The 13,501-nt window shown below is 38.1% G+C and overlaps 1 protein-coding gene across 1 annotated transcript in view; it reads right to left on the minus strand.

Annotated features, from left to right (window-relative positions):
• Nucleotides 1-11,355, minus strand: part of rn (rotund) — a 276,817-nt gene extending 265,462 nt beyond the window's left edge. The window contains exon 1 of the mRNA XM_065238270.1: nucleotides 9,722-11,355. Within this exon, the coding sequence (XP_065094342.1) occupies nucleotides 9,722-9,859 (138 nt within the window). The 5' untranslated portion in view covers nucleotides 9,860-11,355. The remainder of the gene's footprint in view (nucleotides 1-9,721) is intronic.
• Between the last annotated feature and the right edge of the window lie 2,146 nt (nucleotides 11,356-13,501).

Consider the following 13,501-nt stretch of genomic DNA (forward strand, 5'->3'; position numbering starts at 1 on the left):
AAATTTACACTACTTTTTCGAACTGTGTATTTCTGACGGACAAGAAGTTAGATTTTGACAACCATGGTTGAGTTCTGCTCGAAAACCAGTTGATGGATACACACTTAGAAAAATTCATGCAAATTTAGGTGCTCTGAGAGTGACATATACGAGTGTTAATTTTAACATAAAGTTGAGTCATAACAGACGCAAAATAAAGCTTAATCAAACGTACTTTTCGTCGAGCGACGAACTTTTAAGTCTCGGAGCACTTAATATTACATGACATGTTTTTTTACGTCTCATCTTTTATGTCAAAGATGGATTCCGTCACATGTAGAATTAGTTATTTCTTAGTGTGTAGATAACACAGGGATTTTCGAACATGGAATATAACTTCAGAAATTTAACTTTTAACACCGAGTTAAATTTAACTCAGCAATTGGCTCACAGACCAGAAAACATGGGCTGTGTTCCATTGGGTGAATTTTTTACTTAAATTGGACACTTAGAAAATAAATTAAAGTGTTTGAAAATCCCTCTGTTGTCGATCGGCCGATTTTCGAGAAGGTGTTTGTTAAAATTGATTCCCTGTCTTTCAGAAATAAGTCTGGAAAATAGCAGGTTTATTAAAGGGCGAACACGAAATTATTGCGACACCGAAAATGTCATGCCAATTTTCTTATAATGTTTAGAATCAAACCAAAATTTTAGGGTAGTTTTATACATATATTTACTTCAAAAATCAAAAGAAAAGTTAATCGATGGAGCCTTGAGTGTAAAATTGAACGCATTTTCGCTTGATGCCCTCCATCAAAGTCTTTACAGTGTCATCCGGTACCAGTTTCTCAGTTTTTTTTTCATTTTCTTAACATGGCCTTCTCGTCTTTGACTGTCTTCTTGCTCTTCCGAAGTTCCCGCTTCATTATTGCCCAGTACTGCTCCATCGGGCGCAGCTCCGGACAGTTTGACGGATTCATGTCCTTTGGAACAAAATGGACAGAATTGGCCTCATACCACTCCAGGACACTTTTAGAATAGTGGCATGATGCCAAATCTGGCCAAAATAACGGAGCTTCGTCGTGCTGCTGCAAGAACGGCAAAAGGCGCTTCTCGAGGCACTCTGATTTGTAGATCTCGCCATTTACTGTGCCCTTTGTCACGAAAGGCTCACTCCTCAGTCCGCAAGAGCAGATGGCCTGCCAAATGAGATATTTGGAGGCGAACTTCGACATTTTCTTCTTCTTAAATTTGCCGGTGAAAAACTCCAACCCCGGAATTTGCTTAAAATCGGCTTTTATATACGTTTCATCGTCCATCACACAGCAGCCATATTTTGTCAGCATCTTCTCGTAGAGCTTCCGTGCCCGAGTTTTAGCCGTCAATTGTTGCCGCTCATCGCGGTTTGGGAAGTTCTGTACCTTGTATGTATGTAGTCCAGCTCTCTTCTTTGCATTCTGGACGTAGCTCTGCGACATGCCGATCTTTTTAGCCAAATCACGGCTTGAGACGTTGGGATTTGCTTTAATCATCCGCTTCACCTTTCCCTCCGTCTTTTTGTTCAACGGTCCCGGTTCTCTTCCAGCTCTTTTGCCGTGGTCCAACGTCAACCGCTCCTGGAACCGCTTCAACACTCTGGAGACGGTTGAATGGTGAATGTTCAACATTTTTCCCAACTGCCGGTGCGACAGGTCAGGAAATTCCAGGTGTTTGGAAAGAATTTGTTCTCTCAACTCGCGTTGGTTCACCTCCATTTTCGTTGAATCGAAAAACACGACTTCGAGTTTGACAGCATGTACACAATACACATCAATGAGAAAGTGTGCAAAATTTAGTTGATTTTTACCCAATGGTAAAAAAGTTATGCCCTGTTGAATGTGTCCCAATAATTTAGTATTCACCCTTTAGACAATTTTCCATCTGTCAAATTTATGTCATTTTCGAAAATTTAAAACTACAGTCAACTATCGTGTCTCGTGATGGACGTCGAGACTTACATCAAGGCGGGCACAAAGAAATTGTCGGAGCAGGAGTTTTACGTTGCCACATCACGGTTGGTTGTTCCTGAGGAGGTAAGGAAGAAAAAGGTGGACACATTCACCAAAAAGTTCTTGGTTTGGCAGGTCATCTGTGGGTGCGGCAAGATAAGCCAGCCGTACATCACGACGGGTACCATCAATGGGCAAATCTTCCGCGACAAGTGCCTCCAGAAGGGCCTCCTACCCTTCCTGCGGTCTCACGGAGGCGAGACTCGGATTTGGCATCCTGCCACTACGCGCGACTGGTGTTAGACTGGTGTAGAGACAACAATGTTGTTTTTGTACCGAAAGAACATACCGGAACTTCGACCGATTGCGATGTTTTGGGCCATCATGAAGGCCAGACTTCGAAAAAACACCTCAAGTGGCTACAGTGGGTAAAAGTATCAAAAGAAGTCGACCCCACCATTGCCTAAAACCTTTTGAGTGGTGTCAAAGGCAAGGTGGGGGTATTTGGTTATGGAACGAAGATCCAATAAAGCAATAAAGTAGAAACATAACCATAATGTTGTAGTTTAGTTCCTGAAAGTTTGAAGAAAATCCGTCTTAAAATGAATTTTTGGCGATCATTTTTGTGACTCACTTTTTTCGAGTACAGTTTTTATAAGACCTTTTAAACTTTCGACATTCGACCTTTTGACCTTCTAACCATTTGTCCCACTTGAATTAATTTGACTGCATGTCTTTTCGACCATTCGTCCTACAAACCTGCATAAACTGACCAAAAATGTCAAAATCGCTGGATTTGTGGACGACGTCGTTTAAACGATAACAGGCGAGACACAAGAAGCTTAAAAACTGGATACAAGGAGCGAAGCTGCAGATAGCCCACCACTAAACGGAAGTGCTATTGGTCAGTAACTGCAAAGCAATGTAGAGGGCAGAAATCACCGTCGGAGAGCATGCCATACCCAAGTAACCAAAAGTTCTGATACAAGGCTATTTGTGGCTTAAGCAGCTTGGTTGGAGGTGGTCTATAGAATTCTAAGCAGCCTCATTTTTAAGTCGTTTTAAGAACTTGAAAGTTCCGGTATCATTATTGAAGAGCATTCTAAGCAGCTTCTGGCGGAACTTGAACGGAACTTTTAGAAAATAAATTAAAAAAGGTTTTCGTCCTCTACACCAAATCTATATTAAGAGTTCGCACTTTTATGAAAGTTACTTCTAAAGGCAGGTATTAATGTGTATTGATTTATCAGCATTAGTAGTTGAATTGGGAGCCCAAGTAACCAAAAGTTCTGATAATAGGCTATTTATGGCTTAAGCACCTTGGTTGAACGTGGTCTATAGAATTCTAAGCAGCCTCATTTTTAAGTCGTTATAAGAACTTGAAAGTTCCGGTACCATAATTGAAGAGCATTCTAAGCAGCCTCTCGCGGAACTTGAACGGAACTTTTAGAAAATAAATTAAAAAAGGTTTTTGTCCCCTACACCAATTCTATATTTAGTTCGCACTTTTATGAAAGTTATTCCTAAAGGCAGGTATTAATGTGTATTGATTTATTAGCATTAGTAGTGGTAATGGAGCTGTTGGATGAATTAAACCCAGTCCTTCTGCGTGAGAGTCTCAGCACGAACCACTACGTCATCGGAAATATATTATGTGAGCTGTTGTCCCGCCTATTGTTGGAGTTTTCTGAGCCAGCTGACTGACTTGAATACGAAACACAACACCTTGATGAATTTAAATTGGTGTTTGCCCGCATGGTATTCCATCACACTTGTGGCGCAGTGGTTAGCAATCGTAGATCACATGCCGAATACACGGGTTCGAATCCAGGAAATTACTTTTTAATTTTTTTTTTAATTTTGGATAGAATATTGCATAAATATAAGAATTATGATTTTTTCGGGCCACTGATTTTTGCATATTAACGAACATTAAATTTTGTTACAAAAAAAGATTTGTGCAGATTGCTTCATGTGGCTTGAAAGTTCTGTCAGAACTTTATTTTAACTTTACGGAACTTGAAAGTCCTGTCGGAACTTTATTTGAACTTTATGGAACTTGAAAGTTCTGTCGGAACTTGATTCGAACTTTATGGAACTTGAAAGTTCTCTCGGAACTTTATTTGAACTTTATGGAACTTGAAAGTTCTGTCGGAACTTTATTTGAACTTTATGGAACTTGAAAGTTCTGTCGGAACTTGATTTGAACTTTATGGAACTTGAAAGTTCTCTCGGAACTTTATTTGAACTTTACGGAACTTGAAAGTTCTGTCGGAACTTTATTTGAACTTTATGGAACTTGAAAGTTCTGTCGGTACTTTATTTGAACTTTATGGAACTTGAATGTGCTGTCGGAACTTTATTTGAACTTTATGGAACTTGGAAGTGTTGAATGCGGAACTTTTGGTTACTTGGGTAGCCTCGAAGCGCGTGCTGAAATACGTGGGAGCGATGATCGATGATCGGCTCAACATCAACAGCCACGTCGACAATGCCTGCGAGAAGACAGTGATGGCCATAACGGCAGTTGTTAAAATCATGCCGAACAATTCGGGACTAGATGCTTTTTCTGGCTAATGTATCTTCGTCAATACTTATGGGCTGTTTACACTTATGCTAGTTCACTAGCTGAGCCAGCTCAACCAACTAGCACGAATTTCAGTTGTTCTTGAAATCTCATGCTGGTAGATGCTGACGTCCTATTTAAATTATGATGGCTACTTTTTAGTACAGTTCTAGTACACTAGCGCTAGCAAATCAGTACAGATGAAAATACCTCATTATGGGGTGCTTACATATACGCTGGGTCACTAGATCAACTAGCTTAATTAACTATAACTATCACGTTGGGCAGCGCTGCTCTAATGGTAGCTTTAACGAGTTTCTTTGATTTTTTGCCTAATTTTCAAACATACGAATCATAGGATTGGAACGATTGTTGTCCTTAAAATGAATGTAAAATTTGTCATTGAACTAAGTGTTAATCAATCTATTTTTTTTTAATATGGTAAAATGTTCCCAATGTTGAAAATTAATGATTTTCTGTGAAATTACCAGTGCATTAATACAATGCCTACATATAGGCACAACTGCATTTAGTAAAAATATTTTCCATAATATCTACTGAAAATAGATTTCCTACGACGATTTAGGGAACCCAAACTTAAAAAGAATATCTCGAAAGCCATTTGAGGAGTTTACCAATTTCACCCAATATCTACATTTTACAATTTGAGATTTAAAATGTTCAGAAACTAAACTAAACTACTCAATATAGTAAGTAATCATGCGGAACGATAGCATCATCATAGCCTATTGATTTGAAAACCATTATTTTGTCAATTTTCTTTAATGAAAGAATGAATTTTTGAAATTTACGGTTTATGTAATCAATTTGTCTCCGAGATACGTTATACGATTTAGAGCTGCGTTCCTTCTCTTTGTTTTTTTTTGCTAAGATCAATCAAACCATACAAATCAGTTAAAATAATATGAAACATCCACGAAGCATTTCCCGAGCAGAAAATGAAAACAAAATAAAAACTAAAGCGTTCGTGATAACATATTTTGCCTACCGTGTGGTAGAGTTAACAGTAATCATAACAAAAATGAGATCTAAATGGTATGTGAAGGATATTAAAAATATAACAATTCGTTTTCTTGATAACAGATCTATGTATGATAATAATGATGGTCCCACCTCTTACCCAAAGGTTTGAGCTGGACAATTTTTGTATGCGTTTTAATATCAGTAATTCCGTGAATAATAAAAAAAAAGTAATCAATATGTTATTATAACTATGGTAGGAAAAAATAAATAAAAATTAAAACTAAATTAGTTATAATTTTGGTACCATGATATCAAATTTAGTAATCTGAATATTTTGAAATCTATTGCTTGATTTGTTTTCCGTGCTGAGCACCACACTTGTACCCTACCTATCGACCCATCAAGTCATAGACCGGGGACCAAAGGCTTTACTTCGTGATCAGAGATGTTTGTTGCCTCAGAACATCCCGACGGTGCCGACTGGGATTTAACCCAGGCCTGCTGGGTGAGGTATAATCACGCTTACCACTACACCACCGGCGCCGTTGATATCAAGATTCATAATCAAAAAATGTTATTCATTTATTCAAAATAAAAACAAACCTGTATTTAAATCAGTTCTATCGATATCTATCTTATATCGATTAGTAAATTAAATTCGCAGGTAGATTAATATCAATAAATGTTGTAAAATATAACTGTTGAAATCAGAATTGTCTTTGTGATGTTCATAAAGAAAATTGCAAGCATTCTGATTGACTCGTAAGAAAAAAAAAATAAAAACATAATTTGATATCATTTTAATATTATTTTGATATCCGACTTTGTTCGGGTGATACCTACATTTTGACGTCTATGCTTCAAAATCGATTTTCTTAAGAACATTACTTTCGATGTTCAGCAAACAAATAGAACTCAGTTAGTTATCGATGTTCTCAACGACCTTTATTTGCAATTAGTCAAAGCTGATTTGCTGACAGATATTTTTAATCAACTCAAAAATTGGTTTGTTGATCACCTATATATAAACAGACCAACGTTTAAAATAAAATCCGAAATTCAGGACTAAACTTCATGATGGAACGTGAAATGAAAATTATTTGCTTTAGCAGATAAAATATGATAAACTAAGAAATACAACTTTAATTTGCTCACAGCCTTCGTGGGCAGGGGGTTCAACCAGCAGTCTCATCAAATCCGGCCCTGCTACTAATGTCATGTATTTTGTGCTCGTTGGTTATATAGCAAATAAAATGAAACCAAAAACAAATGTTGCCATAAACATGAAAGTAAAGTGCCTTCATGTTTTTGGCAACACGTGTTTTCGGTTTAATTTCACAGGAACCTGTACTCAACTAATAAATTGTTTTTTTTTTTCCTTGATTTGTTTTCCGTGCTGAGCACCAATGCTACCGACGCCAGGGAGGCAGCTCCCGCACCTGAACCCTACCTATCGACCCATCAACTTATGAACCGGGGACCAACGGATGAGATGAGATGTTATGCCTTAGAACATCCCGGAGGCGCCGACTGGTATTAAACCCAGGCCTGCTGGGGTGAGAGGTAATCACGCTTACCACTACACCACCGGCGCCGCTGTATTACTGCTTATGTGGAAGCATTTGAACTGTTTACTTGGAATATTTTTAGATGTGTGTGGTTTTATAGATCTTATTTAGAGAAAAGTGTTTCATGTGCACTATTGTAGAACTTCAACTCAACGATCTAGATTTGTATTTTCCCTTCGGACGACCAGTCATTTGATGTATTGTAGTATACCCCGTGTCCTTAGTTTAGTGTATGTTATATTACTCCCTCACTATTGAGATATGATGAAGTACTTGGTTTTGATACAGTTTTCATTATTGCCTTTATCGCAAGGATCCAACTCTAATTGTAAGGTTCCGCTCTTTATGCCTTTCGGAGTGTTGGAACACCATCCAACCCAGGCAACAAAATCAAGCAATAACACCGATGATGTCCATGCATCAGAATCTCTTAACCACTTCAAACTAGAGAACAGCGATTAAAAGATTAGGAATCACGTAGATGAAAAATAACTGCCTAGCTAATCTTTTCCTTGTTTCAAGATCATCCTCGGTGGACAAAGCAGAGTCTTGTCATTATCAACAAGGCATAAAAAGCAAAAAGGACTAAGATGTGTTCCTTTGATTACAAAAATAATACTGTTCCCCTAGTAATTCGCAGTATGTTTCGGAGGTAGATCTTAATTCCAGTAACGCACCACGAAAAGGTAATCCACCAGGCGTTACTGGCCATCTAGTTTTAGAAAGTTATGCAAATACTTGCACGTTAATTCAAATGGTTGACGTAGTGAAGTTGGTAGTGTCGAGGTTTGCCAATTTGGCCATTTCGAGTTCGATTGACAAACTTTTTCATACAAGCGTTCATATCAAAACTGCTTTTTTTCAACTAGTGCAATGAGGTTCTTGGTTCCGGTTGTGTTGTGACAATTCTAACTAATTTCAACGAATTTGATTCTAATTAAAAATAGTTCAACAAACATGATGTCGAACATGTAAACAATATTTAACTTCAAGATAAAGCTGTATAGTGATTATTAGATAATCGGGAAGAAAAATGAATAAGCACCTTTCAAGTGCACACATCTAAGCAGAATAACAGCTGTATATAAGCATCGAGGAATATCCCGAAAGCAAACCAGACTTGCTTGTATACAGGTTGAGTAAAAGTTGCTTCATATCATTAAAGCAATTGAATACAGCTTGAGGCTGTATAAATGTACATATTTAGCAAAGAGTGTACTCCTGTTATACACATAATTGTCACACAGTCCATAAGGATTACATAAAACATGGGACAGTTATGCGTATCATGGCAGTTTACATTATGAAACATGATAGTTGGGGTTGACTTTCTTGTTTATTTTTCATGTCATCTAAAAATATAAGGTTAACAGTTGATTTAGTTTATCAGACGTAATTTTTTTTCGTTAAATTGCAGATGACACTTATTCAACCAACCTTTTGCATAATTTTATCAATAAAATATTTGAAATATTCACATAAACAGTGGCATCCATGGACTGTTTTAGGTAACTAAATTTTAATCGTTAAGTTCACAGTATTTTCCATTTAGTAAACTTGCAATGTATTCATTTAAACGATTTACAATTCCATCAGCTTCAATTTTAATACAGTTTACGACTGAGCAAACTGTTATGCCAGGATTTTCTTTAAATTAAATAAACACTCTGCAAAATGTGGCCGATTTCTAGTTGTCGATAATAGAACACACACAGGTTAACACACAGTTCAAATGGAAAGGTAGCCGAAGAAAAACAGGTTGCTGACATTAGGCACACTCCCCTGAGAAATTTCTTTTTCAAACAGCTTTGGATAGTTATGTTAATTGAAATGTATAGAGCACCCAGTAACAAATAAAAGTAAAAAAAAAAAAACAAAACATGTGTGCGTGTCGCTGAGAAAATGTTAATAGAATCGCGGACGCTGTGTAGACTGACAAGAATACGAAATTTCCACAGTATCTTTTCCTCCATAGGCAAAATAGTAGTTGAAAAATCATTGTTTGAATCCTGTTCTCAAACACCACGCATCGGCATAAAAAGATTCACAAAAATGCAAAATTTGACGGTATCGAAAATGCCAATAATTTCTAAAACGTTCATGCCAAAAAAATTACTCAGATATCATTCAAACATAACAGAATTATTAACAATGCAACACCAGTTTGTGAAGAGGAGTTCTTGTGTAAACATTTTAAACACAATACAGGGTTTTTTGTCATTGATCAATCATTGCCTGATAAATTTATAACATATTTTGATATAACTTTTTTCAAGGATTGGTTTTGCTTAATGAGAAGCGATTTCTTAACATCAAGATTTATCAATACATCAAGCAAAAGGCGCGATAGAGTCGAGCATTACTTCGGCATATGGGACCCATTACCGTCAAAAGCGTCAAAATCAATTAGGACAACGTCTTACATTCAACATTCATGCATCAAATTATGTGCTCACTTATCTGTAGGAAAAATAATGGAAGGAAGGTTAAGTATGCCGAAGTGGAGCCGCACCCTACTAAAAATTAACGAAAAAGGATGATTAAAAAAAAAAGAGTTTTGTATGTACCCAGTGTGTCAAAGACTATGTTCACCGTTCATCCGCATTTATATCGCTACAGCTTACAACGTGACTTACCTTACTATGAAAATCCAGCATACAATCACTGTAGCCGGCTTCGGTCTTGATGGTCGCCGTTGCCGTCGCCGCTCCCGCTGTCAGAGGGCTGCAAATCTGTCCAACACTTAGCGGTACCTCTCTATACCACGGATACATATCTTGCAACTAGCCTCTGGGTTTTCTACTGCTGCCACTACCAACGGAAAACAATAGCACATCGCGGTTCTCAACAAATTTTGTGTAAAATATCAATTTCTTTGAATTCACCACTTATTATCTGAGTAATGACGTATCTACACTGCAATGTCATCGACACAAATTCTGCCACCAAAGAACAATTGATTAATCGGCGAAGAGTATTGTCACTCGGTCGCTCTTCCCTCGTTTAGTTGCTACAAATTGATTCGTTTCCTGTTCACCAGCACATAAGCACTTGCATGTGTTCGTCAACTGCACCTCGGTTAGCCTAGCTTCCGATAATTTCACTCAACATGCGATTCCGTTATTATTTCCTTGCTGTTATTATCATTTCAATTCCAAACCATGCCACACAGACCGGGAGTGGGTCGGGTGTGATAAAATCTCAGATATTCAAAGTAACAAGGAATCAATTCAAGTCCCGTACTGACACGGTGCTGTGGCGCCTCGGATCCTACCGCGGAAACCACGTTCAATTTAATCACGTTTTATGAATGAATCGCAACAAAATTCACTCGTCTCCTTCACACTTCAACCACTCCTTTCCATCAATTGCACCGGGATGTCGCCCTCGGGGCAATCATCGATCAACATTATTGCACGAAATCGATTGCAATGAGAAATAAAAACTGATTGACACAATTATCATTACACTTTTTGTCCACTAATGGTGTTTACATTTTTTCCATGCACTCTCACTCACTTGTTTCTTTCCACTTGTTCCTCTTCACTTCAGGACACGGCCGGCTGAAGAATCGTAGATGCTTTCACGACTGTCACACGCACTAAAGCACATACACACATATACGATTGCATTCACGTATGCTTCACCTTAGACACGGCTCATTAACTCCAAGGCCCGACTGTCAACCATCCCTACGCTTCATAACTCATTATCGGTAATTGCGACAAAAATTCACTAATATTCCGGACTTGCAGGCTCTACCGACCCCGAACCGGTCACCGAGTATTTTTTGACTGTCGAAAAAATTCCTCCACGTTCCCGAAAAAAAAAACCTAACCGGCGCGGTAACCAGCAACAAGAAAATCAACGCGTTCGCCACCTCCGTCGTCGTCGCCGTTTGTCCTCCTGGTTTGGCAAAACAAAAAAGACTGCTTTGATGACCTTTTTTCCTCGCTTCCGAAACCGGGAATGATCTGCCGTTTTTACACTTTTGGGGCTCTCGCTCCTCACATGGTCAACCGCGCGCTACCGCCGAACGAAGCAAGCGAGCAAGAAGGAACAGCAACCAGTATCTCCGGGCGAGTCTTCTGCGGAGGAACGTCCGTCCACGAGTGTGTGCCTCGGTTTGACTCGTTTTTTTTTTCGCCCTTGTCGTTGAGCGCGCGTCTTCTTCACTTGCTACGCTGGTCCGGGTCTGCCTTCTTTCTATCCACACCGAAACAACACGAACGGAAAAAAGAACAAACAGGCAGGCTGGAAAAAACACGTCTACAACACTTCGAAATAACGAAGCGAATCAAGTTATTTGTTGATAACGAGTAGTTGCAAACTTCGAAAGAAGTTTCGGTAGCTGCTTTGCGCTCTCGCTCCGGCGATGATGCTCCCCATCGGTTCGCTGTTTTTCGAGTTCTCTCTCGCGAGTTAGAACCACGGGATTCCTTCTAAGCACGGTTATGACGACCGTTGTAAGGTTCCAAAGGGAGCAGCACTTCTGAGAGCCTGCAGTAGAGTTTTCTCTCCAATCGCTCAAATTCGCTCTCGCACACTCCATGGAACAACACGTGACTACCAGCTCGTCATCATCATCGTGTGCCAGACCACGAAAGGGGGGATATTGTGCGAAAAACTGGAGAACCACCTGCTGTCTCGTTTTTTCACCCATGTTTTGTCATGTTTTTCCTTGCTGTGTAAGTGCTGCTGAACAAGACGCACACCCGCCCCAATCCGTCGGTGGATAGTTGTAGTAGTTGTGACGTTAGGTAGTTTGGTTTCAGTTTCAGCGAAATTGGTTTCAGTTGGCGCTCGGATGCAGTGGCATGTGGTACATTGATGGGCACCCGTTGCGTTGGAAGAGCAGATGAATGCCCGAGTGGACTCCCGACGGGATATTCATTCTGCGAGAATGATTGTTCGTCGATAAATTTTAAATATTTGCTGTCTAAAATCATTGTGTGAAAGTATTGAACATAGTCTGGCGACAAATATCATACTGGCTTATTTTCGAACGTAAAGTGTAAAAATTTCCCGAACAAGTACCAATAACATATGAATAGCTGAATTAGGTATGCTTGCGGTATAACATCTTGCTATCATTCAGTTATCGAAATATTTTGTACACGGAAACAAACCAAAAATCCAAAATGTGAAAAATGACTCATGATTGCATGAACATAGCGTATTTTCATGTTATGAAAATACATCATAAATAATATTCATGATATCATGAGCTATGTTTGCGTAAGGCAGCCCTAAGTATGCACCGACGATCCATAAAATATTGAAAAAAATGTTCTTTAAAAAACATCCAAATGATCCATAAAACACAGCAGGAAATCTCTTAAAAAGTGTGTATGATCCTTTAAAAAAATATCAATATGATACATAATTTATGTAAAAATTAGCAACACAATTGTAAAAATGTACCGCTAAATTAAAAAAAAAAGTGCATTGAAATTGCACGAATTACCTATTAACATATTGCAAATGATCCATAAAACATTCTGCAATGAACCTTAAACTAATGAAAGTGATCCATAGAAAAACAAGCTTGCGCACTTAAAAATATAGGCACGATCCATAAACTAGACATATATTGTTCATGTTTTGGACACTTTTTTTTTAATTTGATCCATTAACCTTGGAAATTGCCCCATTACTGCGTGTCTATTCTGGTTTACTGTTCTGTTCCTTTTTTTTTTTTTTTTTTTGTCAGAAGAGCGGAGCGATGGGCGAGCATTTAGAATAAGTATCTAAAAAAAGCTTCCGTAAAAATGTGTAACAGCAAATTGGTAAATCATTACTCAGCAATTTATCAATAGATTTTAAACCTATTCATACCAAATGAATCTTTAAAGTCTTAAGTTTCAAGTAGCGCCCATAGATTTGAAATTCGCCAATAATTAGTTGAGCTATGATTTTTCAAGCATTACAAGTTTGCCGTTACACATTCGACCACAGACATCGTGTTCAGAGTGTTAAGAAGATAATTATAGAAGATTTTTATGGAAGTAATTCTAGACGCTTGCCCGTCGCTTCGAACTTCTCACTCAAAAAAACAATGGAACATCATTTCAAGGTTTATGGAACAAAATCAAACAGTTAGTGTCCAAAACATGAACAGTATATGTCTAATTTATGGATCATGCCTATATTTTTAAGAGCGCAAACTTTATTTTATTTGGATCACTTTCATTAGTTTAAGGTTCATTGCTGAATGTTTTATGGATCATTTGCAATATGTGTATGGGTAATTCTTACAATTTCAATGCTAATTCATTAGATATTTAGCGGTACATTTTTACAATTGTGTTGCTAAATTTTACTGAAAATATTGATCATATTGATATTGTTTATGGATCATTCACACATTTTAAAGGATTTTCACTGGGGTTTTATGGATCATTTGGGTGTTTTTT

This window comes from Ochlerotatus camptorhynchus, unplaced genomic scaffold (assembly GCF_037179485.1).
Source record: "Ochlerotatus camptorhynchus isolate MF236.1 unplaced genomic scaffold, CSIRO-AGI_Acam_v1.1 ptg000743l, whole genome shotgun sequence".
NCBI classification, from domain to species: Eukaryota; Metazoa; Arthropoda; class Insecta; order Diptera; family Culicidae; genus Ochlerotatus; species Ochlerotatus camptorhynchus.